The sequence below is a fragment of the Aulonocara sp. 'chitande type north' Nkhata Bay genome, linkage group LG18, assembly GCF_057382095.1.
Source record: "Aulonocara sp. 'chitande type north' Nkhata Bay isolate Kocher_YH1m ecotype deep benthic linkage group LG18, A_spYH_male_GT1.1, whole genome shotgun sequence".
Taxonomy (NCBI): domain Eukaryota; kingdom Metazoa; phylum Chordata; class Actinopteri; order Cichliformes; family Cichlidae; genus Aulonocara; species Aulonocara sp. 'chitande type north' Nkhata Bay.
Genome location: NC_141361.1, coordinates 11,994,313 through 12,018,922, shown reverse-complemented (window position 1 = coordinate 12,018,922; position 24,610 = coordinate 11,994,313). Strand labels below are relative to the sequence as shown.

The following is a 24,610-nucleotide window of genomic DNA, read 5'->3' as shown; positions in this document are numbered from 1 at the left end:
CAGTCTCTCTTTATCACACACACACACACACACACACACACACACACACACACACACACACACACACACACACACACACACACACATAACAGGTGTTCTAGGAGAAGGACACTGAACCTCTGTTGTTCTCCCTCCAGGCAGGAGGATACGATCTGAAGGTGTATAATTTGAAAGCCATGGTCAAGAAAAATGTGCAGCATCCATCATGGATGATAAGAAGGAGGATGTGGGACCTAATGAAGGAGGAACCAGTAAAGGCTAACCCTAATTCATCCTAAACAACATGAGATTTTCTTTTCTTTTTTAATTTATTTACCCTTTCATGTTCGGTGCAAGGCATTTTTAATCACTAACAAACTGACTTTTTTTAACCACAAAATATAATACACCCCTCTACTTTTTGATCAGTTCACCTCTTCATTAGACCCTTTCTGGCTTTTTGTTGATAAACCCCAGAGAGTTGCAGGAGAAACTAGGGGCAGGTATCAGGTGATGCGAAGATATTTTTGAGTGAGAAAAAAGAGACAAAACCAAAACTGTTCTCAAATTTTGGACCAGTAATACAATATCTGTTTTTTTATGGCATCTTGTTTTTACAGTCATGGATATTTAAAATGCAATGAGAAAAATAACATATTCAACCCGAAAATACAGAAAATGTACTCCCCCCAAAAAATATGAGAAGGTGAAAAATACCTTTTTTTTCTCTCTTTGGATTTTGCACTTCACTGGGGAAGCTTAAGCACCCTCCCCACGCCCATATAATATCTAAATGGGCGGGGTGAGTCCAATCTCTGGACACACTTCCAAACACTCCTCCGGGGCGCAGCACACAGGACACGCGCGCTAAAGTAAGAAAGCCTTTTGAACTCAGCACCACAATCTCTGACTGTTTCAGGGTGGCTCGCTGTAAAGTTTAAACTTTACTTTGATTTCCAGAGGATTCTTTGTTCGGATGCGAAAGTACAGCGGGCTTCTTATTCTCTCCCTCTGCGTATCGAGAGCATTCTTCATATGATGCTCGGATTTTGCAAAAGTGTTTTCTCCACGCTTTGGATCCAAAATGTGAGGATTTCTGTCGGAATAACTTCGGACGCTGAATAAAGGGAAGCCTGATCTCCGTTGTGACCAGCGTGAAGCTCGTTTTAATCCAACCAAGTCTGAAATGGGGCCGTCATCTAAGCTGCTTCTCGTTGCTTTTTTGGGTAAGAAACTTTTCCCCATGTGCTAGTGTTTGTTATTCTGAGGTTTCATGCGCTGCAACAAGTGTCAGTGTTAAAAGATTTTAAAAAAACTGAGCTCAAAGCATGTTTTACTCCACGTGCGCTTGGAAACATGTCCATGTGTTTCGTATTTGTTTTTCTATACAAGCTGTACAGTTAGAACAATTTCAGACGGTCATTTAAGTTAATTTATTTACTTTGCTAATCATTTAAACCGCACATATGTAAGATGTGGGTCACTCATAGGTTAAAATTCCCTTCATCACACCTGTTCACTATCATGGCTTGATGTTTGCCTCCATTCAGGACAAACTTTGTGTTAACTTTGCGCCTTATGCCATAGTGATGTATAAAGGTTAGAAGGCAATAAAAATCTTCCCCGAGGCTGCTGGGCAGATGAAAGCGCTGCGAGAGTTAAGAGCCACTTAAAACATCCAATCCTGATGAAAACCCTGTCTGAGCAGCAGAGGATTATGGGACTGCAGTTGACCCAATCCATCTGTTGCCAGTGACAGTGGAAGGCAACATTTGGCAGCAACTTCAAATAACCTGGTTGAGATAAAAAAAACATTTTGGGGTCCACTTATCCTTAAGTGTGTTTAAGTGAATCCGAACGTTCAATTAAGTGGTGTGTTATTGCAGCCTTTCAGAGTGGCAATGAAAATGCACTGTCAGGCTAGATTAGAGTGCGCTGTAAATTTACTGGGAGAGAAAACCTCAGCGTGTCTTTGGAGAGCAAAACGGAAAGGTTAAAAAAAAAGCCAAGAAATGGACCCACGGAAGAGCAGCTGCTTCTATTTCACCTTTTTACTGAATCTAATCTATTCTGCTCAGTGGACCTCAATGGAGCCATGAAGTTTTTATTGTATCTGCATATAGATATTGGCTTAACTGACAGCTTTACTTTAATGTTCATTTCAGAGTAGTTGCTGTTGTTTTTTTTTATCATTATATTATTTTGTGTGTGGTGGTCATGTGGCTATAGTTTCTTTAAATTTTCAGAAAAGTTGAAAGAATAGAAAGTAGCAATAAAAAAATAGAAACACATTTCACCCATATTTGCTATAATTTGACTAATATTACACATATATTGCCAAAATTGGCATTTTGGTTCAAAAAAGGGGTTAAAAAAAAAAGAAAAAATACACATTTTAATCTCATGCCTGCCTCTGAAATCCAGATTGGACAGATGTGCTATTGTATTATAAAATCATAGCCAATAATTCTGTACTTAACATCACAGTAGTCACTGTAAAGTAACTTTAGTGAATGGTAATACACCAACACGTTGCTGACACACTGTGATTGAAATCATTTAAAGGAGTTTGTGTTGATGTCTTGAAGGTTCATAAAAGCATTTGTGCAAAATGCCTAAAACATAATATATCGTATCAGCTAGTGCTGTCAGTCTGCCGATGCATCGGTCTGGCTCTGCAAAAGCTGCTGTAATTTGGGGTTGCACTGGGTTGGATGCCAGTTACCAGCATTTATCAGCTGTTAAAGTGGTCTGGAAGTCAAAGCAGTTTGAGACTAGCAGATCTCCAAAGACGCCAAATAACCATTGCCATAATTGCAAAGCATCACTCAGACAATTTGCACAATAATTTCATAGCGAGAGGGAGAGTCATGCCGGCATAACTGAGAGAGATGCAGTCAAACTGCAGCGAAAGGAAGCGAGGAAAGGAAGTAGGAGGCACAATTTGTAGCCCGGTTTGTCCTGCACATCTGTATCAGCAGCCAGTGCAGGAATGCAGTAAAAGTGCTGGTTGTGAAGTTTGGATGGATTACAAAACAATCTCATCTCAAGGTCCATTTAGTCACTTTTCTGTAACTTTTATGTGAAGCATGGTCCACATCAGCTGTTGGAGGTGTTGTTGTTGACACTGAAATGCAGATGTTCACATTTGCATTTTTCCTCTTGAAGGTTGAGCTACGAAGAATCAGATGGCTTCCAAGAAAAATCCCCCAAAAACCTTTAAAGTGCCAAAGCAGCTGCTAAATACTCTAAAATGAGACTACAGGGGCCCTGTGAAATTCCTGTTCCATTCGTGTGTGGTCTATGTTGGTGTATTTTTTCAGAATTAAAAAAGTATTATTTTTTTTATTAATAGTAATTATGGTGGTGACTTTTTTTCTTATTTCTTCAACATTTTTCAAAAACAGTCAAAGGTTTGGATTAAGGAAATTGGAGAAGTGGAAGAAAATGGATGGATGTCTTTAATTTGTCCCAAAGGAAGAAAAATTCTGAACAAAAATAGAAAATGTATTTTCCAACATTTGGTCCAGAGTAAAAAATCTCATCAACCTGATTGCCATGAGCCCCAGAGCCTGAAAATACCTGCTGTTTCTGATGGCTTTTCACTTGGCACCACTGTGATATTGACGATCATGGTTTTGTCTTAGCAACTTGAAATTTGTAGATATGCGTGTCCCACTGAGGAAAATTAAAACTGGGTTTCCTACTCCTGCCACCCTCGGGTAAAAACTTAGACTAGAAGCAATGACGTTCCCTCCTGGCTCAGCCTTCTTAATGTTTAATGCTCACCGCTAGCGTGCATTACACCTGCTAAACATGAGCGTTTTCTGTGCCAAATTACAGCCTGTATGGCTGTACTGTATCTTATTACTTGTTTTTCTCTCAAGTTTATATAAGTTTACCTAAATGCATCTAAAATACAAAAACAGGGAGTCAAGTGTAGCTCAAAGCTCCTCTTTCCTTTGACATTGTTTTGGCATTTCCCCCATGCAAGTACAATCTGACAGCTGGCTCTACTCTCTTGTTACTGAACCAAAGCAGTATTTTATGGCTTTTACTTCCTAATCTGTGTAAGTAACTTAGATAAATGTGTACTGGCTTTCGAAATGTGCAATTTTCTTTCTGATCTCCAAGTAGAAAGCCTTTCAAAGTACTCAAGCACCTCCACTTTTCTCTTTTTTTCTTTTTTTTTTTTTTTTATGTACTCTATAACTTCCCACCTCTGGATGCAGCTGCCCTGAAGTTGAAGTGTCATTTTGTCTACCCTTTTCAACTCCTGCGCGGTCACTGCCAGACTCTGAGATAACAAGAAGAAAAGTCCTTTGTCTGGTCTCTGCTCTGGAAATTTAGGATTTTTCTCTTCCCATAAATACTGTACAGTCTCTCTTCTTGTCAGGGGTCCCAGCCTTCTTACCTCACCAGTGGGATCGGGCCAACTGGAAATGTTCGCCGTGGTTTGGGACTCTGGGAGTTTTGTGGGTGCTTTGATTTAGATAGAGCAGCAGTTTGGGAAAGCAGCAGCAGCAGCGAAGGGCCAGAAAGAGTTTGAGTGGAGCCGTTCTGATTATTGCCTTCACGAACGAAGAGTTAAAAAAAAAAAAAAAAAAACTAGTGGAAGAAAGTCACACATTCAACACTAAAAAAGTGCAAAGAAGCAGGCGTCTGATGCCTCCTCTTATAAAGTCACTTTTAACAAGCTACGCATAACCTCCATATAATCATTTCCTCATTTATTTCCCTGTCTGAGTCTGTTTTCCATTTCGAGTAGGTCCACATTTGTCTTTGATGTAATGTAAGAAGATTTGTAACTGTGGTTCAAAACGAAGCTCACGTTTCATTATAATTTTGATATTTGCACAGGCTTCCCTATGACACTGCTGACTCTGGATCAGGTCTGTCTAACGTCATGACAGAAAGATATCAGCGATGTTGCTCACAATCTTATCACAAAGAGAAAAAAAAAACATTTGACCACGACTTAGGAAAACATTGTTGGAGATAACAAATTATGTCTTAATCTAACGAAACAGCAGATTTTCACAGAAACAAAGATTTATTATTCTCCTCCTTCATTCTCAGGCTGTTGCGTAAATCTGACATTAAGCTTCAGTAACCTTTAGAAACCACTCCCTCCTCAAAAAAATTAGTTCTTTTTTGTTTTGGGGAGGTTTTTTTGGTTAATGAACTTATGCTCACACAGTAATGTGAGAAAAAAGTACACCAAGTACCATCTTTACTCCAATAGCCAGCAGATTCGTGTCCCACCACTCAGTTGAAACTCCGTCTCTGCTGTGCGCATGCTTCAGTGCAACATGACTGGCTCAAATGTTTCATAGTTCAGCTGTTGATTGGCTCTTTGTGGATGAGGTGTGAAAACGGCAAATTTCTATTCAGGATTCTTCTTAGTTCCACTTTTCTGGCTTATATGATGCTTCTGAACAAATTCCAGACCCAACTCTGCCAGGTAAAGCTAAAAGATCACAGATCTACCTTTTTTTTTTTTTTTTTTTTTTTTTTTTTTTTTTTATAAAAAGCACTGTCGATATCAACTAGTATATCTAATTGAAATTCCCGTTCCAATCTTCATTTTTCTCAGAAAAAATGATCCGATAGTGTTATTCCACAGTTTTCCAGACAATCCCCGGGTCTCCACTGAGCACAAACTTCAGAAAACATTATGTTAGCAGACTGATGGATAAAATTAGTTTTACATATAGGATATAATTAAAAAAAAATCAGCAAATAAAATCTCAGATGAACCACAACATGACATATTACACTGTCATTGTTTAACAAAAACGAAGCCAAAATGCAGAAGCGTGTGACAAACTAAGTATACCCTCTGAGGTTTTAGCTTGTAGAATCATCTTTAACAGTTTTTAACTTGAAGTAATCGTTCTCTGTGCGACTGGATCGGGCTCTCGTTTGATTGCTAACGAATTCTGGCCAACTCGTCTTTACAGTTTCGTTCAGTTCATTGAGGTTTCCATGAACTCATCTAGGCACAGCTCTCTTAAGGTTCCACCACAACATTTCAATCAGGTTGAGGTCTGGACTTTGACTGGGCCGTTGCAACATCTCGATTCTTTTCTTTTTCAGCTATTCAGCCATGGGGATCATTTGACTGTAGAGTAGAGGAGTTCACGGTCAACTCAATGACTGTAAGGTGCCCAGGTCCTGGCTGCAAAACAAGCTCAAATCATCACCTTCAATCAACACTGATATAAGCTGTTTTTTCTATTATATTGCCTTTGCTTTTTTTGCTAAACGTGCTGCTGCGTGTTGTTGCCAAACGTCTCCACTTTGGTCTGATCTGTTTGAAGGACACTGTCCAAGAGGTCCTGTGGTTTTCCTGTTCTTTCTACAGCCAAGAGGCTGGCATACCTTCCAAACAAGCCATACTTGTTCATTCTTTTTCTGATTGTGCTGTCCTGAACTTTTAGCATTTAACATGCTAATTTGGGCCTGTGCGGTCTAAGATGTAGCGCTTGGGTTTGGGGGGGGTTTGCAATTTATCTCAGCTTTGCACGTTGTGACCTTGGGGTGAATTTGCTGGGACGTCCACTCCTTAGAAGATTGGTTACAGTCTTGAATGATTTGCACTTGTGAATAATCTTTCCGCTGCATAATGACAGACTTCAAACTGTTTGGAAATGGCCCTTCCCAGATTAATGGGCAGCAACAAAAGCTTCTCTGAGATCATCTCTGACTTCTTTCCTGCTTGAATGCTCCACACCAGCACACCCCCGAACTGCTTTTGCATTTTCTCTTAAAAAATTCTTCTGTTAAATACATAATGGCACGGTGTACCACTTTATGTTCTATTCACCTAATTTATAACCGGGTAACAGTTTCGCAGCTAGATTTCTGTTAGTTTTCTTTTGGATGTGCTCAACCCTTAAATTCACCTGCTATTAAACCCAAGGGGTTGCATAAAAGTGTTAAGTGTGTTTTAGATTATACATCTCACCAGGTTTCCTTTTTTAACACTCTCAAGCGCACACTGTTAGTTTTTGCTCTCATCATAGTGAAAACAAGCTGTTGGCAGCCGCTCAGATCGTTGCTGTGGTCCAAGCCGAGTGCAGGTGTTAAAAAAACCAAAAAAACATTTATATACATACGTGGATAACATGCAGCAAACTGTGAAGTGTCTCCTTTGATTTTTAAGATCAGCTACAGCAAACAGAGCAGCGTTACTAATACCACCAGCTGAGTCGGGGGATCAAGTCTCTCCCACTGTCCAGTGTTTCCATTCAGCAGTGCTGTGATGTGGTGATTTGCACACAAGCCTGGGCTAGCTCTCATAGGAGCTGCCCGACTGGGTGTAAAACAGCTGGATGGAGCTTTGTTCTTCATGGAGCTTTTGGCTTCTTTTAATCAGATGTTTTTCTCCCTCCTTCAGTGTTATTAGTCTCAAATTAAAAGCTCAGAGGCGACCGCAGTGGCATTCCTGGGCATTAAATGATATTGCCAGGCAAGTCGGGTCTGATAGAAAGAATTCATGGCAAAGTCTTCATATTTCAAGGTAGATTTTGATGATATCGGAGTATTACATGGCATAAATCCTTGAGGGAATGTGAGCTTCGGGGCTTTTCTCTGGCTGTAGGCTTTTTAAGTGCTTTCATTTCCGACATTTTATCCCTTTAAGCTCAGTCCATCGCTAAAGGTATTGTTTTTCCATGTGGTGCGTCAAGGGCACGTGGGCGGTGTGGGAACTGAGCATACAAATCTTCGTCATTTGTCTTGGTTCGTTTGAATGTTGTTGTTAAAAGTGAGTGGAAGCCGAAATTCACTAATTGGCCCTCAACCTGTCTCATGATCTGCTCATTTTCATTCATACCAGGTGTTACAGGTTGTTGGAGCAGCCATGTAATCTCTGGCAATGACAAGAGTTAAAATGACAAACTTAAACGTTCTAAACACTTCAAAGAGGCCTGGCAGATTGAAAGCATGAGGGAGACTGCTGTTCCGTTTGATCTCAGCGTAATTGGCCTTCCCAGTTGTCCTAAAAGCGGTAATTTTTTAGAAGCTAAAGATATGCCAGAATAAACAGATTCCTCTGTGGTTTATCCAGCCTTTCAAACTCGGTGACCCCAACATTTGATGTTCAAACGCTGCTCAATGGTAATTCAACAGCTGTTTACAATGTAATTTTTCGTTTTGATTGTTTTACATTTGTTATTGTACGTAAAGGCTCGTCATCATCATCTTTGTTTTCTCATCGTCTTGTTCCCACAGTTTGGGTTGAAGGTTCCTCTCTTCACTACTCGGAAAGCCGCTCAAGTCGCCTCTATCCAGAGAAAACCTTTGGCCGATCTATCAAAGACTCCCAGTGCCAGCACATGCTAAAGCACCTTCACAATGGCGCCCGGATCACTGTGCAGATGCCTCCCAGCGTGGAGGGCCACTGGGTGTCCACCAGGTTGGCGTCTTTTCTCTGTATCTTCCCCCTAACCAAAATCTTTAAGAGTTTGCATTACTCTCTAGCAAGCTACTACTTTCACTTCATTATAGTAAGAAACTCTTAGCAGGAGGTGATTTTTTTTTTTTTTTTTTTTTTTTGTTTAATTAAAGCTTACATTACTTTCACTGTGAGTCAATGTGTGTTCACCACATTTCTTTATTTTTACGCCCACTGATGTGGTTCACAGGCACATGGGAGTGGTTTGGAGGCTTCCTTTAAACTAATGGTTGCAACTCAACAATGGGGAAACAGGAACACAAATAGTAATAGACAAACTCATTGGTTATGATGTTAAAAAAGAACAACAGCAAGTGGGTGGGGCTTTTGCTCTTTATATATAGATATATAGATACAGATTAGTTTCAGCCTCCTCCTGTCAGGTCTGACATGTCTGAGCTTCTCTGAATGCACCACCAGACAGAAACTTACGCTGATCTCGTGACATTCTTCACAAAAGAATAAACCAAAGACGTACAACCAATAAAAAAGACTGAAGCTAGTCAATCTTCTGTGCAGATTAATTGGGTTATATTTCAAACATGCTGTTTGTGAAACTCAAGGCAAGGAACATGAATACCACTCAGCTCTTCACACAAACATAAATGTTTTTAAGGGTTTTTTTTTTTTTTTTTTTTGTTTCTTTTTAACAGCCATCTGTCCTCTCTTTCAGCTGTGAGGTCAGACCAGGCCCAGAGTTCCTGACACGCTCCTACAGGTTTTACCCCAACAACACCTTCCAGGCTCACCAGTTTTATTATGAGGACAACCACTGCACCAAACCCATCTACACGCTGGTGATTCGGGGTCGACTGCGCTTACGCCAGGCTTCCTGGATCATCCGCGGTGGCACAGAGGCGGAGTACCAGCTCCATCGTGTCCAGATGGTGTATCACACAGCCACCGTGGACAAAGAGCTCAGCCAGAGGCTCAACCGCAGCTGCCGAGGGGCAGTGAAGGGCGCCTGGGAACCCAACGCGATGTACGAGCTGGTGAGCGAGGAGGGCGACTACGACTGCACCAGAGAGCTTAACTTTGCCATGCATGAGCTGCAGCTGCTGAGAGTGGAGAAGCAGTACCTGCACCACAACCTGGATCACCTGGTGGAGGAGCTGTTTCTAGGAGACATACACACTGAACCATCGCAGAGGTTGTACTACAAGCCGTCCAGCTACCAGACCGCTTTGCAAAACGCCAAGGCAAGTCCCTAATGATCCTCCCTCGCTTAGGGCTTAGTGCATTGATGCTATTATGTAGCCTTAGACTTGATTCTAGAACAGAGTTTGTCCACTTGTGGGTCGTAATATTAAATTAAAGAGTTTTTATAATTACAAAACATTAAAAAATAAGTTTTGGGGCGTCCATAACTTTGAACTATTGTTATAGCCTTAAAAGTCTACTGCTGTACTTCAGCACAACCTGTTGGGTTGTCTAAAAGCCTACATTTTTTAAATCAGCAATAGTGTGACTGTATATAAAAGATGGCAACACTCATTAGTCAATTAAGTACCATCATGACGCATCAAGCTGAGTGTCATCACTGTCGCCATCTTTGTGTTTTGTAACCAGACATGGAGTGGATAGACTGTGAAGCTCTTAGACACTGAACCCTCGCACGGAAATCTCATTCTGAAACATGCACCCTTTGATCCTCTTTTGACTCTAGTGGGAACTGTAATTTACAAAATGAACATTATGTTGTATTAAAGACAGCTTGAAAGTAGTAACTCGGCTCAAAAGCTGATCTGCAGAATGTTTGTTTAGCATTTTCCAACAGACTTTCTTTGCAACCAGGCTCCTTTTTGAAACCAGCAGTCGCCCCCTTAAGGGCATTAGAAAGAATGCAAGTTTAAGGCACACCCAATTCGGTTTCAAATGTCACAACTGGAAGCTACTTCCATCTTTTATGCACAGTCTGTGGTTAAGACACTAGGCTTCTCTGTCAGTAAACAGCCAGTATTATTTTAAAGTTGGTAAGGCAGGGACTATGTTGAAGTTTGTAGTTGTGCAGAATCTCTGCCAGTAACAACAGTTATTACCTGCAGGGGATAGCTGCCTCACTGTGCAGGAACCATGACTTACCAGTAGGAGTCCTTAGTTGAGCGACGGGAATGAGAACTCTTCCCACCCAGAAACCTGACGTTTGTATTCATTGGATCGTAGGTAGGGTTTTGTTTTCTGTCCCGAGCATGCAACTCAGTGTGCAACCTCAGCTGAACTCCATCCCTGCTGTGTTGACCCTCCACGCCACAAAGACCACACACACCAGATAGAACCTGAGCTGACCTGAAAAACATACATTTTAATTTGGGCGCTATCTTATGTATAATTTAACCAAAATCAGTGAGGAGACCAGGATAAACTGTTTACTAATTGTGTTTGTGTTTTAGAGGGAAGGCCTGTTGTTTTTGTTTTTTTTTTTTTAGGGGGAAAAATTACATTATTCTGCTGAATTATCGAGTTATTGATAATCCAAATTATTCTGAGGCGGTTAAGCCCATCTGTTGTACCTAACTGATATCTATTTAGAAAACCCTAGTCTGTGTTAGGATCTCTGTGTAAGTCAATAATCTTGAGCTTAGACCTTTGCACACTAAATATTTGCACTGAAAGAAACCAGAAACTATCTACATACTGATTTCATCTCCACTGTGCTTACAGGATATAATTTCTGTATTTACACTGCTGAAAAGGAGTTTCCCTGCTGGCTGAAACCCTAGAGTGATGTTTTCACTGTCACCCTCTACAGAGATCACAATGAAATCCTGTTCGGGTCCGCTGTCTAAATAAACATTCATATGTATGGGGATGACGGGGCTTGGTGTTGCTGATCAGAATGTAAACGGTGTGTGGGGTGACGAGCTGTGATCAGACAAGCTCCCCTGTGGCGCTGTAATGACCAGAGCTGCTCTCCTTAAGCCCCTCTGGCCTGCAGAGATGCAATGTGAAACCGAGCCTATCTCTGGGAGCAATCATCATGCGGTATTCCTGGAATTTGGATTGATGCGGCCATATGAATTAGTCCAGTGAGCACATACCAGCTCCGATCTTATGCGTGCCTGGGGCTCAAATCAAACTGTTGCATGTGCTCCGTTTTGTCTTCAATCTTTTTGGAATAAAAAAAGGAAGTTGGACTGTTGGCGGAATTTTCAGTGACACTTCCAAACTGGGAATCAGTCCTAGAGTTGCAGCCTTGAAGGGAAAAAAGGGAGTTTTTGCTTCTGTCTCTTTCATTTCTGTTACCACTCCGGTTCAGTTAATGTCAGTGAAGTTTCTTTTTAACAAACCTTATAAAAAGTATTCTCTTCCCTGAAACACCGCCAGTCTTTTTGTGTATTTTCGAAACATCCTGCTGTCAAGCTAGAACAGGGACTGTTTCTTTGCCAGGAAGCAGTTCCAATAAAAACTCTTCAGTGTGTTCTTCAGATTACTGAGAAACAAAAGATTGTCTCTCAGTAACCTGAAGAGTGTTTCTGTTACAGAAATACTCTTCTTAATTTCTTTAAATCCCATCCATCCATTCTCTTTGCTTATGCTTTTCAGGGGGAGCCTATCCCATCTACCATAGGGCAAGAAGCTGGGTATACCCTGGACAGGTCACAAGCCTGATGCAGGGCTAACGTAGAGAGACAGACAACCATTCACACTTGCATTCACACCTAAGGGCAGTTTAGAGTCACCAATTAACCAAAACCCCATGGTATGTCTTTGGACTGTGGGATTTTCATTAAATGCATTAATCAAAACGGTGCATGCATCTACATACAGAAGATTATTGCCAATCACTACAGCTGCACTTTGCACTTTAGATCATTTTAATCACATTAAAAAAATGGATGTAGTCTTTGCACCTAATGCTTAATTATGCCAGTTTATGTATGTGTTTGCCTATGAAGAACCTATAGAGAGCCTTTCAGCCAATGCCAACATGCTCCCCTACAGTCCTCCAAAATCCCAAATGCATGGCGCGCTATATGGATGACTCTGTGTATCAGTTGAATGCTGATTGGTTGAAAAATGTGCCAGAAAAGGGAAGGGAGCACCAGGAAAGTGCACAAGAATTGGCTTTCCATAGTTTTTAACACTCAGTTTGACTCCTCTGCACTGCTGGCTAACGGACCAGCAACAGCACAAGCAAGAGTAGCGCACATGGGTGTGCCCCCATCTGACAAGATGCTGTCTGCAGGTAGATGGGCAGTATTTAGCTGCCAGCACACAGCCACTGCTGTACCATAATTTCCCCTTAAAAGGTGAATCCAGTGTCAAAGTGCCTTAAAACTGCATTCTTTCTAATGACCAACAGGGGGGCGACTCTTTAGGTTACAAATAGAAATCGGATCTGAAATTTAAAAATGACTCTGCAACTTAATCACTCATTTAAGTTTTTATTAAACATGACTCGATGTTTGTCCCGTTTAATTAAACTACTTCTCCGTGATGTAGTGGTAAATACATTCACCATACTCGCAAAATACCTACGGTTAGAGATTGGGTGTAGACAAAAGTCCCAGAGACTCACAAGCTGATATCTTCATGGCTCCAATCCTAAGCCTGAATGAATGGGATGGTGTCCGGCATAAAATCTGTGCCAAAACAAACATGCAGATCAGTCCACTGTGCTGATCGCTTGCTAAATAATGAAGTAGAATAGAAGATATGTGCTCCAAGGTTTTAATCGTATTCTCAGATTCAGCAATCTCTCATGTTTAGTTTAGTTTAAAAACAAATATGGTGATGGCTGAAATTCCTATCTTGAGGGTGTTGTTCACAGACCAATGTATGATGTCATCTCAGATACACAGGCTGTGATTTCAGCATCTTTCAACTCAGTGTGCTGGTTTTAAAACCATCAATTTCACTGCTTTGATTTACATTCAGACACAAACATAGTGGAGCGTTTAGTAGCTAAAGGTATTTACAAAAAGAGATGTTGGAGACCAGAACAGTGCTCAAGGAATAAACACTGGACATGATGGTAATAAAATACAGTTTAACTTGATTTAATGCAGAATAGATTCTTTGAAACTCCACTGTATTTGAGTGGAAACCAAACTCTTGAAGGTGAACATTATAAAACTTGCAAAAAAAAGTAGCTCCTTAGTAACTCCCTATTTGGGTAAACGTGGTCATTTGTTTCTATAATAACACAAAGGTCTACATTACAGTATTGTTTTTCACAGCATTTTTCAGTTACAGTAAATTAAGTTTCGTATATTTTCTTGGTAAAGCAGCAGTACAGAGTACCGCACTCGTTCTTACTCGAAAAGCACTCAACTGGACCATCTCTTGAGGTTGTAATGGTTTCTTTTTAGGGATTTTTTTATTTTATTTTATTGCCATGGTGATGATCCAATACATTAATCTTGAGCAGTGTACCCAGGGCTGGTCCCAGGACTGGTCCCAGGCCAGAACATTTGCTGGTGCCAGCATGTTCATTTGTGGTTCCTGGGTGGAACTCAGCAGTGATGCAAGAGCAAAGCGGGGGACTGTGTTTTTAAGTTTTCTGTCGCCCCGGCTCATTGCTGCGTCACTGAGGCGGCGTAATGACCACTTGATAATGATCCTTGTTAAGAAGGGATCAGTTTTGGGGTTTTTTCTATATTGTTGCTGTTTTTAAAGTGTTGTGTTTGCTCATTTTGTGTGTGTACTTGTTATGCTGCTCTTGGTCATTTCTTTCATGAAAGTACCTCAAAACTTGAGCAATAAAGCCGGTCAATCTGAGATGAAAGGTTTTTTATGAATTCCCAGGAAGTCGTCTTACAGAAGGGATACTGGTATAGCTCAATGGATGCCAGTTTAAAAAAATCAAAGTATTAGGACTGTCTGTTTTGCCAACAGGTCTCTACGGAAGGTTTTGAAAGTCTGATATGGTTTCAGTTTCTCATAAAATGTTTGCTCCTGGACATCAGCTTTCCCTGAACTACGTCCCAAATGGAAGAATTCAGCTCTAATGCTCCTTTATCTGCCATGACTTGGATTGCACTTTATTTGTACGTCACCTCTGTTCAGTATAGTAAAAAAAAAATGAAATGAAATGGGGGGGGGGGGGAGTCACTTATATGTAGCAAGGGTAGTAATATCCTCCCTCATTTCCTCCGTTTTTATTTTCTTCATTTCCAGTAAAGTTATAAAATACTTTGCTTCTACCTAAAAGTGCATCCAGCATTTCATGGCAAGCCGGACACTGTAGGCTCAACGCGGCAAAGAAACCTGCCTGCTAATGATTTCCTGTTAAATACAAGGTTGAACTCTTGGCTGGAGTCTTTGGTCACTGACACACTGAAAACCCATCCATGCTCAGATCCACTTAAACTTCTCAGCATTTTTGCTGGTTATGAGGGCATTTATCCCACTTGTACATCAAACATAATTAACCCGTTTACAAGTAAATAAAAGGGAACTACTCTGATGAAGCAGCCTTTTATTTTAAATGTAGTTTTTAATTGAACAATTAAATATTCAATCAAATATTCTCCTCCACCACCAGTTTGTTTGTCAGTAAATAGTTTATAAACATTTAACACATGCTTTATGACACTACCGTTATTATTACGTACAGAATTTCTTAATGCTCGTCATTGTCAACAATTGTAACTAAAATCAGAGTTTCAAATAAAAAATAAAAATTCCAAATTTTGGTCAAGAAACGCAGCCTCTCACACTCTGGTGTTATTTCAGTCTTCTACTGAAAGTCTCTTTGAACACTGAACTAACTGCATTTACACGGTTTAGATGAGGACGAGTACAAGCATGGCTTGTCCTTGTTCTGGCTAAGATGAGCCCTGTCACACCTGTGCACTGGGTTTATTCATTTATTTTTACACAAAATTTAGATTCATTTTTGGTTAGTTTAATCTTTTTCATATTCTCATATTTTTCTTATGATTATTACAGATTCACAGGTGGCCATAGAAGACTATCTGCCTCCATCTAACCCTCTCCCTAGTGTCCTCTGCATGTCCTCCTTCGCTGTATCCAGAAATCTCCATGTTCAGCATTCTCCTACTCTGCACATGTTCAAACCATCTCTGCATTGCTTCTTTAAAGCAGCCTGAGCCATTCCTCTGATATGCTAATTTCTAATCCTGTACATCCCGGATTAAAAATAAGCGGTTGTTGAGCTGCACTCCCAGGCAAATTCTTTTCATTTGAAACCTCTGACTTTCCAACTCTGCCCCCCGTTTCCAAACCATACACCGTAGCGGATCTCATTACCATCTTGTAAACCTTCATCTTCACTCTTGCCGCTATCCTTCTGTCTTAAATCACCCCTGATGCTGCGCTCTCTTCCTCACCTCTCCTGTGCACTGTCTGTGGCTTTGGATGATTTACCCCAAGTATCTGAACTCATCCACGTTCACTCCCTCTGCTCCTGAACATTTCCCCTGGTACACCTCACCGTCTCACCAGGCAGTTTAAATCATTAGCTGCAGAGCTGATATCTGTACAGTTATGTCCACTAATCAAGAGAGGATGAATTACCCATAATCCTTTGTGAATGAGGCCATCTGTGATTTAATGCTCTCCTTTATGCACTTTACTCTTTATGCAGTGGATGTGGGAAATAAACTCCCTGGTCCATCTCTCTCTTCATCCATTGTCCAAAGTGAGCATTTTTTTTTTTCTTCATAATTGATGATTATGATTACAACAGTTAAATATTGCTATATTAATGAAGCACCTCCAGCCCCCCACTCACAACTTTTCTGGAAGAAACTCTGAGCTTGTAGTGTCATTTTGTTTGATTTATATTTTCAGATAACATTATCAGGAAAAGAAGCAAAAAAAAACAAAACCCTGCACTGGTTTAAATCATTGGTAGTGTCATGATATATGGGACAGATTGGTATCAGTAGGAGGACATATTCATTGTTAGGCCAGACAGGAAGTCTATATTTTATGGGCTCTGAGTCCCTTCAGATACAAAACATTTTCCACACCTGCGACTGAAACTCTCCGGATTCCGGCTCTTTTTCTTATGTCCACACATATATATGCTAAAATATACGCACATGCTGCATTTTCCTCTCTTCATATGCAACTCTTATATAAACACACACATAGTGCACAGCTTTTAAAAACACTGTTCTCTCACACATATTCTGGTGGGAGGCCTCCCTTCCAGTCGTCCCATTAACCTTTCGCTCTGAGGCGGTTATGGAGCTGCAGTGGGATTATCTCATCTGCAGGATGTAGTGATACTCCAGCTTTTTCTCCTCATTTTACCGTTCTCCATTTCTTTCTTTCTTTTAAAACTCCCCATAAATCTCATGCAGACATAATGTTGTCTGGGAAAAAGAGCGATTGAGTTGAGAAGGTCAGGTCTTAAATTTTGACCACCCTCAAATAACAAAAAACTGAATTGGTTCCCTGGAGTTCAGTCTTTGGAAGAGATTTTGTGGAATATGGGATGTAGTTTCCAGCTCTGAGTCTGTTGGAGAGCCCCGGCCGTCCTGTCTGTGGACACACGCTGCTCCACCTGACTAGTGATATTAACTGAATATGATTAACTGTTTTTTTTATGCATGTACAAATGTTGTGTGTGTGTGTGTGTGTGTGTGTGTGTGTGTGTGTGTGTGTGTGTGTGTGTGTGTGTGTGTGTGTGTGTGTGTGTGTGTGTGTGGCATTAAAACTCAGCATGCTGTTTTCTGTGTAATGGCTTTAAGTAGTCCCGACATCTGTGTTGTACTGTGAAACAATGTGTTCTCTTTGGCTCCAAACACTCCAGAGGGTCAGACTGAATGAAATAGTTTCCTTACTCTCCTCCGAACAGATTCCAGTAGTTCTGTGTGTGAATTTCATGACACAATGTGCTGATGTCATGAAAGGTTTTCAGGACAAACAGATTTCAGTGAACATGCTTCTGTTTTGTCTTTGTTTGAGTAGCAGGCTAAACTTTGAGTTCGTGAACAGTTTGCACTATAATAAGCTGACTGTCTCATAAATGGTTCACTTTTTCTTTTTATCTGACCACTTCTTGTGCAGCCTTGAAATCTTCTCACATCACCCACCTGTATAAATGTAAATGTTGGATGCAGTCGGACTATAGACGGTATAAAACACAGACGTAACCACTGTGAAATCACTCACCACCAGTGTTTTCACCATTGTCATCTCGTGATTTGAACTCAGACATGATGAGTGGAGTTCTGATTATTGAGATTTTTCACATGACGTCATGTTGTGTACCAATTTAGACATGATGTGACCACTGACTGCCGTGGAAACTGGATTCAAAGAAGGCTTCTTGGGATTGTTTTGGTTGCTAGTAGAGTGTCACTGTCTTCTGTAGTTTTTATGATTGTCTTCAAATACTTGCTAACTGCTAGCCCAGAGGAAGTAAAACTTGGAAAAAGTGCAATGTAAACCAGAAATTGAGAAAATTTGCCATTAAAGTAACAACTTTTACTGTTACTGTTGGCTACATGTTTCATAAAGTGCAACTTTTACTTTGAAGACAAACGGTTGCAAGATGGTTGCAGATCAGACTTGTTCACACGATCCTACACTATCACCATGATTATCACACATCCAAAAATGACATATAAACCGTGTCAGTATTAACAGCAAATCTTGATTTCATTTCAGTCTTTTGACTAAAACGTCATTTAGTTTTAGTTCTATTTTAAGGATCAGTTGTTTTACTTTTAGTCAAGCAAATATCATAAGATTGTAGTAGAGTAAATATAAGTGTTTTTACCAGTGAGAGTTGTTCCACATGGTTTACAAAAGCAATTTCCTTCGGGGTCAACCTTCAGGATCAATAAAGTTTTATTGAATTGAAAATGGCTTATTTTTATTGACATCAAATGTGAAATAGCGCCATATGTCTACTCTTTGATTCCTCTCAAGTGTTTACATCGTCTTGTCTCCGTCAGGGGAAAAAAAGTTTGCTTAACGGAAACTGTGACAGTAAAAAATGTAAAAATGGCTTTACAAACAGCATATTAAGCACTGTCAACATATGAAGAGATTGGCTCATCTTCCAGTGCTTTGTGTCCGACAGTTTGTCACTGGTTAGACATTTAAGGTCTCGAATATTTAGACAACCTTCTAATATATTCTCCACTTTACAGTATCATTGCAAAAACAGCCTGTTTTTCTCCCCCTTTTGTTTTTATTTTATAGCTTCAGTCACCAATCCTTCCACTCAGAATCGGTTTAACTCAGGACACAGTACCCACTCGCTTAGTTTAGCCAATGGTTATTTGGACTGTCATCACTTATGAGTCGCCAGAATCCATTTTGACATCCAATGGCCTCTGGAGGCCACACTGCTGTTAGTCTCTTCCTGTGTGTACATCCCTTTAATCACATGGTATATCCCGCAGAGAACAGCAAAGACTTTATTGTTAGCTATAAGATTATACTGAGTACTTGTATTTCAGGCATCTGGAGCCTTTAAATGTTATTCTTGACATTTGCAAATCAGCGTTTGTTTGTTTGCTAGCAGACCTCGCCATCTTTGGCATGTTGGCATTTTTGTTTGCACATTATTGGCACAATCTGTCAATGCAAACACAATGGATGCCCTCATGTAACGTTTTGCAGATAATCCAGGTTTTGCCAAAAATAACTACTTGAGGGGATGACAGATCTTTTGTCCAGTATGTTGGTGGATATAGTGACCAGCTGTGCAGGCTCGCTTTTATGGAGATCAGAGTTTATGTTGGACAATCGGTGTTGGCAACAATTCATGGATTGTTTTTTGGTTTTTTGTCCTTTATGCACTAACGTTATTGCAGTTTGTGGTATCTTCAGGCAGTTAAATAAATTGTGTTCTTTTGCAGTGTAGACACACATAACATAACTGACTGTTTTTTTTTTTTTTTTTTTTTTTTGCACGAGTTTTTCCAAAAAAAGAATCATGATCCTCTTTGAGGGACAAGCTCTTCACGTTCCGCCTTGCCAGACATCTGATTTCTGTTGTATATCTGTCTTTGAATGCATTGTTACTCATCCAGACTAGTCCAAGAAACATCCAGCTGAGCTCTGCAGGAAACCGCTGTGATGACACACGAAGGCACGTCATCAGGCAGTGATTTAGGAAGTTTTATTTATTTATTTATTTATTTTCATTCCAAATAGCAGAGCATGTATCTTCTATATCACTCGATTATGCTCATTTAACTGTGGGAAGCCAAAACTACAATTGTGACTAAAGCTTGACTGACTGAGATTTATAGTCCTAGTTTGTATGTTTTCAGTAAATATGACTTTAGTCATGTGAAAAATCTCAATAATCTTTAGTGCTTTAGTGCTATGACTTTTTTTTTGTCTAAACTTACTATTGGTAAAATGAAATCAGTTGTTATGAGTTAAATTAATTTTTTTTTTTTCTTTAGAACCACGACCACAGCTGCATCGCCTGTCGTATCATCTACCGCTCGGACGAGTTCCACCCTCCCATCCTGCCGCCGCGGGCCGACCTGACCGTCGGGTTGTACGGTCAGTGGGTGAGCCAGCGCTGCGAAGTTCGCCCGGAGGTCCTCTTCCTGACCCGCCACTTCATCTTCCACGATAACAACCACACCTGGGAGGGCCATTACTACCACTACTCTGACCCCATCTGTAAACACCCCACCTTCACCATCTACGCCCGTGGCCGCTACAGTCGAGGGCTTCACTCAACCCGCGTCGTGGGAGGAACAGATTTTGTCTTCAAAGGTAACTTAGTGGTGTAATTGCATTTTTACCGTAATGCTGATTCTTAAAAACACTACCAAACCCTATTTTGATACAGTGTAGTTTAAACGCAGTTCCTCTACCAGTTCCTAACATTTTTGGCGTGCTCACTTTGAGCAGTGTTTGAATAAAAAGGTTAGACTGTTGCTTGTTTAATTAACTGGTAGTCGTGTTATGATCCATGTGATCCCTATTGACTTCGCAGACACAGTGTTTTCACAATCGATAGAAGGGAAGGACAGAAATAAGAACAAGGTTGTTTCAACAAGCAGAATAAACTGGTTCAATGACACGTCATTTAAAACTCAAGTCTGTCTATCTACCATTTGGAGACAGGCTGTAATGAAAGATGGATGCACCTACCCTAATATCGACCATTGGTTTGTGAAGTCTCACTTTGAGGCCTCAAGATCTTGTTGTTGTTGGTTTTTTTTTGTTTAAACCTGATATGATGAGTGAGTGTGTCCCTTCTGTGTTAGCATCACTTTTTAGATAAAGAATGTAGTTCTTTGTTTCTTTCCCACATTTCTTAAAGATGGGGCACCCTCAAAGATATGGAGTTTTAGTAGACTTGACTTTCTAAAAAGCGATGCCCATCTTGTATACTGACTGTGCACAGAGCGCAACAATGTTACTCTACGGCAGGGGCGGTGTCCTGCAGTTTTTAGATGTGTCTGTGATCCAACACAGCTGATTCAAAATGGCTAAATTACCTCCTCAACATGTCTTGCAGTTCTCCAAAGGCCTGGTAATGAACTAATCATGTGATTTAGGTGTGTAGACCCAGAGTGAGATCTAAAACCTGCAGGACACCGGCCCTCGAGGCCTGGAGTTGGGGACCCCTGCTCTAGATCACAGTGAAAACAAGAAATGGCCAGCCAGGGTTTCAACAAGTAATACTTGAGAGACAAAAGTTCAGTAATAGTAATAAAAAGGCTTAAAATAAGCACAATAGATCGCTTTAAAGGTCTTCTTATGTCATCTTCTTTTAGTGAACCACATGAGAGTGACTCCCATGGACGTGGCCACCACATCCCTCCTCAATGTCTTCAGTGGTAATGAGTGTGGAGTGCAGGGGTCTTGGCAGGTCGGTGTGGAGCAGGATGTCACCCTAACCAATGGCTGCGTGGCGTTGGGCATCCGGCTGCCGCACACAGAGTATGAGCTGTTCCGCATGGAGCAGGACGCTCATGGACGCTACCTGCTCTACAACGGCCAGCGCCCCAGCGACGGCTCCAGTCCGGACCGCCCGGAGAAGCGAGCCACGTCCTACCAGATGCCCCTGGTCCAGTGTTCATCCAGCAGCCAGCCATCAGATTCCAGCCAAAGGGATGACACACAGAGGCCTCCGTTGCACCCCAACGGCTGCACAGGATGGCACAGAGGCGGCCAGAAACGCGCCGCGCTGGCCATCGCCGCGTTCGTTACTGCTCAACTTCTTTTCTGGCAAAGCTAGAGAGCAGGTTGAGTATTTTATCCACAAAGACACAAAAGAGGAGTGTGGATTCATCAGAGACCCAGAGGGGGTCACAGAGACTGCATTGGTAGACTAAGTTTACATTTGTTGTTTTAATGAATAAAGGAGCATAAAGACTGGTCCCTAAACCTCTGAACTCTTTACCAAAGACTTGAGACTGCTGCACCACAGAAACTGCACTTTAGAGTGGAACCAAAGACTGACCTGTGTTTATACAAACATACAAAGATGTCTTTATATCCACACACAGACATGAGAATATGTTATATATGATCTATTTACCTGCGACTGTTTTATATGATCTATCATCGGAGGACACGCTCGTCACCGTTTACAATAAAATGTACTTAACGTGTTAGAATCTTTTCTTTTTTTTTTCTTTTCTTCGACATATAGCCTTGAAGTATGGTGAAGTCGGCAGCAGGTATTGGCCTCCTATTCCAAATAATGACCAAGCTCTTGTCTTGAATGAAATAAAACGCTTTCATGTGCCAACAGTTACCCTCCATGTAATCTAGAGAGATGTTTTTGTTCCCTCGCCGCTCAGACAGCTGCTTCCTCGCTGGCAGACACTCGACCTTGAGTCCAACGAGGCGGTTTTGTAGTTACGCAATGCTCACAGTGGGAACGACACCTGGAAAAGTGACAAACTACCACATCCGAGAATGCAGGAGATCACTTCAAGTGAGAGCTACATTAGTTTGTCCAAGTCATTCTCTATACTACTAATAAAGTGGATATTTTGGTTCTTTATCAATCTATTGCAACTGTGAACGATGACTGTTTTATTTCTCTCTGACTATACGCAAAGATCTAAAGGCAGGTTTAGATCTTCTGCCAGTTACTTTCTTGAGTCTATAAAACTTGTGATCAAATGGCCGTAACATTTAATAAACATTCAGAGGTCCACTTCTATTTAAAACAAATATGAAAGCAGTGAAGCTATGAGTTCTAGACTTCAGGCAGCCATCGACTCCAAAAGATTTTTATCTAAGTGTTAGAAACTAACCTTATATTAAAAATTGTTTGTCTAATTTTGAGCCTCTAAAAATGGGACTGTGTATAAAAATGTCTCATCTCTTCAAGCTTTTTGAATTAAAGCTGAGAATTTTCCCTTTAGTCACATCTTAATTGTTTGGTTTCCACTGTGGCTCTGTGAAGAAGAAAATCTACTGTATATAATCACTTCAGTGATATTACCGAAGACTCTCGCTGCGTCTAACACAAATAAGATGTTTGTGCAATCACAAAGGATCGACTGTGATGATGCATCACTGTGTAGTCAGCTGTGTTACCCGTCAACAACGTGGAGTTGTAACTGTGGTCTTCTAGCAAAGGCCTCTGTAATATAAGAAACAAAGGGATTAGTGTTTGTTGCTTCTTTCAGGTGGTTTTTGAACCTGAGGGTGGAATAAATTCTAAATACCTTAATGGGATTAAAGTCCTCATGTGTGGCTCAGTATCAAAACTCCACTCCTCCAGTGGGATCTTTATTTCAGCCTTAATTAAGCTCATGGGGTTTCACTCATCATTATCATATGTTGTCATTTCGATCTCCCTCTCGGTCATGGACAAGGATTGGAGTTTCCCAGCATGCTTCTGTCAAATTTAAGCTTGAGGTTTTGTGTGTCATCATTAATAGTGCATCGTTTTTCCTCAGTGTTCCCAGGCTAAAGAAGCTTTAACGGGCTCCAAGAAATGTCTCAATAACTGGATACATGTATGAGATTACAAAGGTTTGATACTCCTTCGTGTTCATTACTGCTCTTACAGCCAGATTTTGTATATTGTAGCTTACTGAACATTTAACAGGGAACATATTTTTGTTAATCCCTTTGTTACACTTTATGGTTCCCAGCAGGGCATTTAAAAAGCCCCAGTTTTATGGGTTTGCAAAGTGGATGTACGAGGGAGTCTTACATGGAAGTTTCCAAGGACAAACTGTCCACTGAGCAGCTTTAAAGGAGCAGATGGAGGCGAAATTTATCCTCAGACATATATGATCAGGTCTGTAACATATTCTCAGTACAAAGTTACTGTGAAGCAGCAGCATTTACTCACATTTGATAAGGTCTTCTGTTGTGCGCAATGAGTAAGGTGGAAAAAACAAAGGATTTAACCCCCCCAAAAAATATGGGGAGAAAAAAAAAAAAAAAAAAAAAAAAAAAATCCATTCAGGTGATGACAAAAACCTTAGCTCTATTGAATAGAAACATATACACGCAATTCGAGTGATATTACACCGTGACATATTACTTACATTAGCCACATCCTCCATCTGTGAGCCAAATATCGAGTGTTCCAACTCACCGCTCAATTTAAGCCAGTACATGTTCGTATTGTTATAGCAACAAATTAACTATGCTCAAACCTGAAAGAATAAATCATAAATATGGTTGATTGTGCTGCTGATGGGAGAAGCTACCCACAGCTTAAAATAATTGGTGGTATAATTGGTCATTACTACAGCCAATCATATAGCAGCAACGCATGGGTAAGAACACCTGCTGGACTTCAAACAGAGCTCCAGATTGGAGAAGAAAGTTGATTTACAACTTTGAACATAGTTGCTGGGTTTTCCCACACAGCCATTTCTAGAGTTTACAGATAATGGTCTGAAAAGACAAAAAACGTACAGCGAGCGGCAGTTCTCTGGGTAAAAATGGCTTGTTGGTGTCAGAGGAAAATGACCAGACTGCTTCAAGCTGATAATGAAGGCAACCTTAACCACAGTAACAATAACAACATTGACCTTTGGGATGTGGTGGAACGAGATTCACATCATGGATGTGCAGCTGACAAATGAGCAGCAACTATGCAATACAATCATTCAATATGTCTGAGAATCTCTGAGATATATACCATAAAGAATGAAGACAAAAACAGTACTAGCAACGTCTCACTCAAAGGGGCCACTCTGTACTTCAAGCATACAATTATGCAACTTTCAGCTCGTCTCTTAACACTATAGTCACACAGCCAAAGTCTAACATGCAATTCTCCAACTC

The 24,610-nt window shown here is 40.7% G+C and overlaps 1 protein-coding gene across 1 annotated transcript; it reads left to right on the top strand.

Annotated features, from left to right (window-relative positions):
- Positions 1 to 797: 797 nt before the first annotated feature.
- LOC147308099 (protein APCDD1) lies at positions 798 to 22,363 on the top strand. Its single transcript, XM_086271248.1, has 6 exons — positions 798 to 851; positions 940 to 1,205; positions 8,218 to 8,401; positions 9,114 to 9,639; positions 19,786 to 20,107; positions 21,118 to 22,363. Exons 2-6 carry the CDS (start codon positions 1,166 to 1,168, stop codon positions 21,579 to 21,581), a joined length of 1,536 nt encoding a protein of 511 aa, XP_086127374.1. The 5' UTR covers positions 798 to 851; positions 940 to 1,165; the 3' UTR covers positions 21,582 to 22,363.
- Positions 22,364 to 24,610: the final 2,247 nt, after the last annotated feature.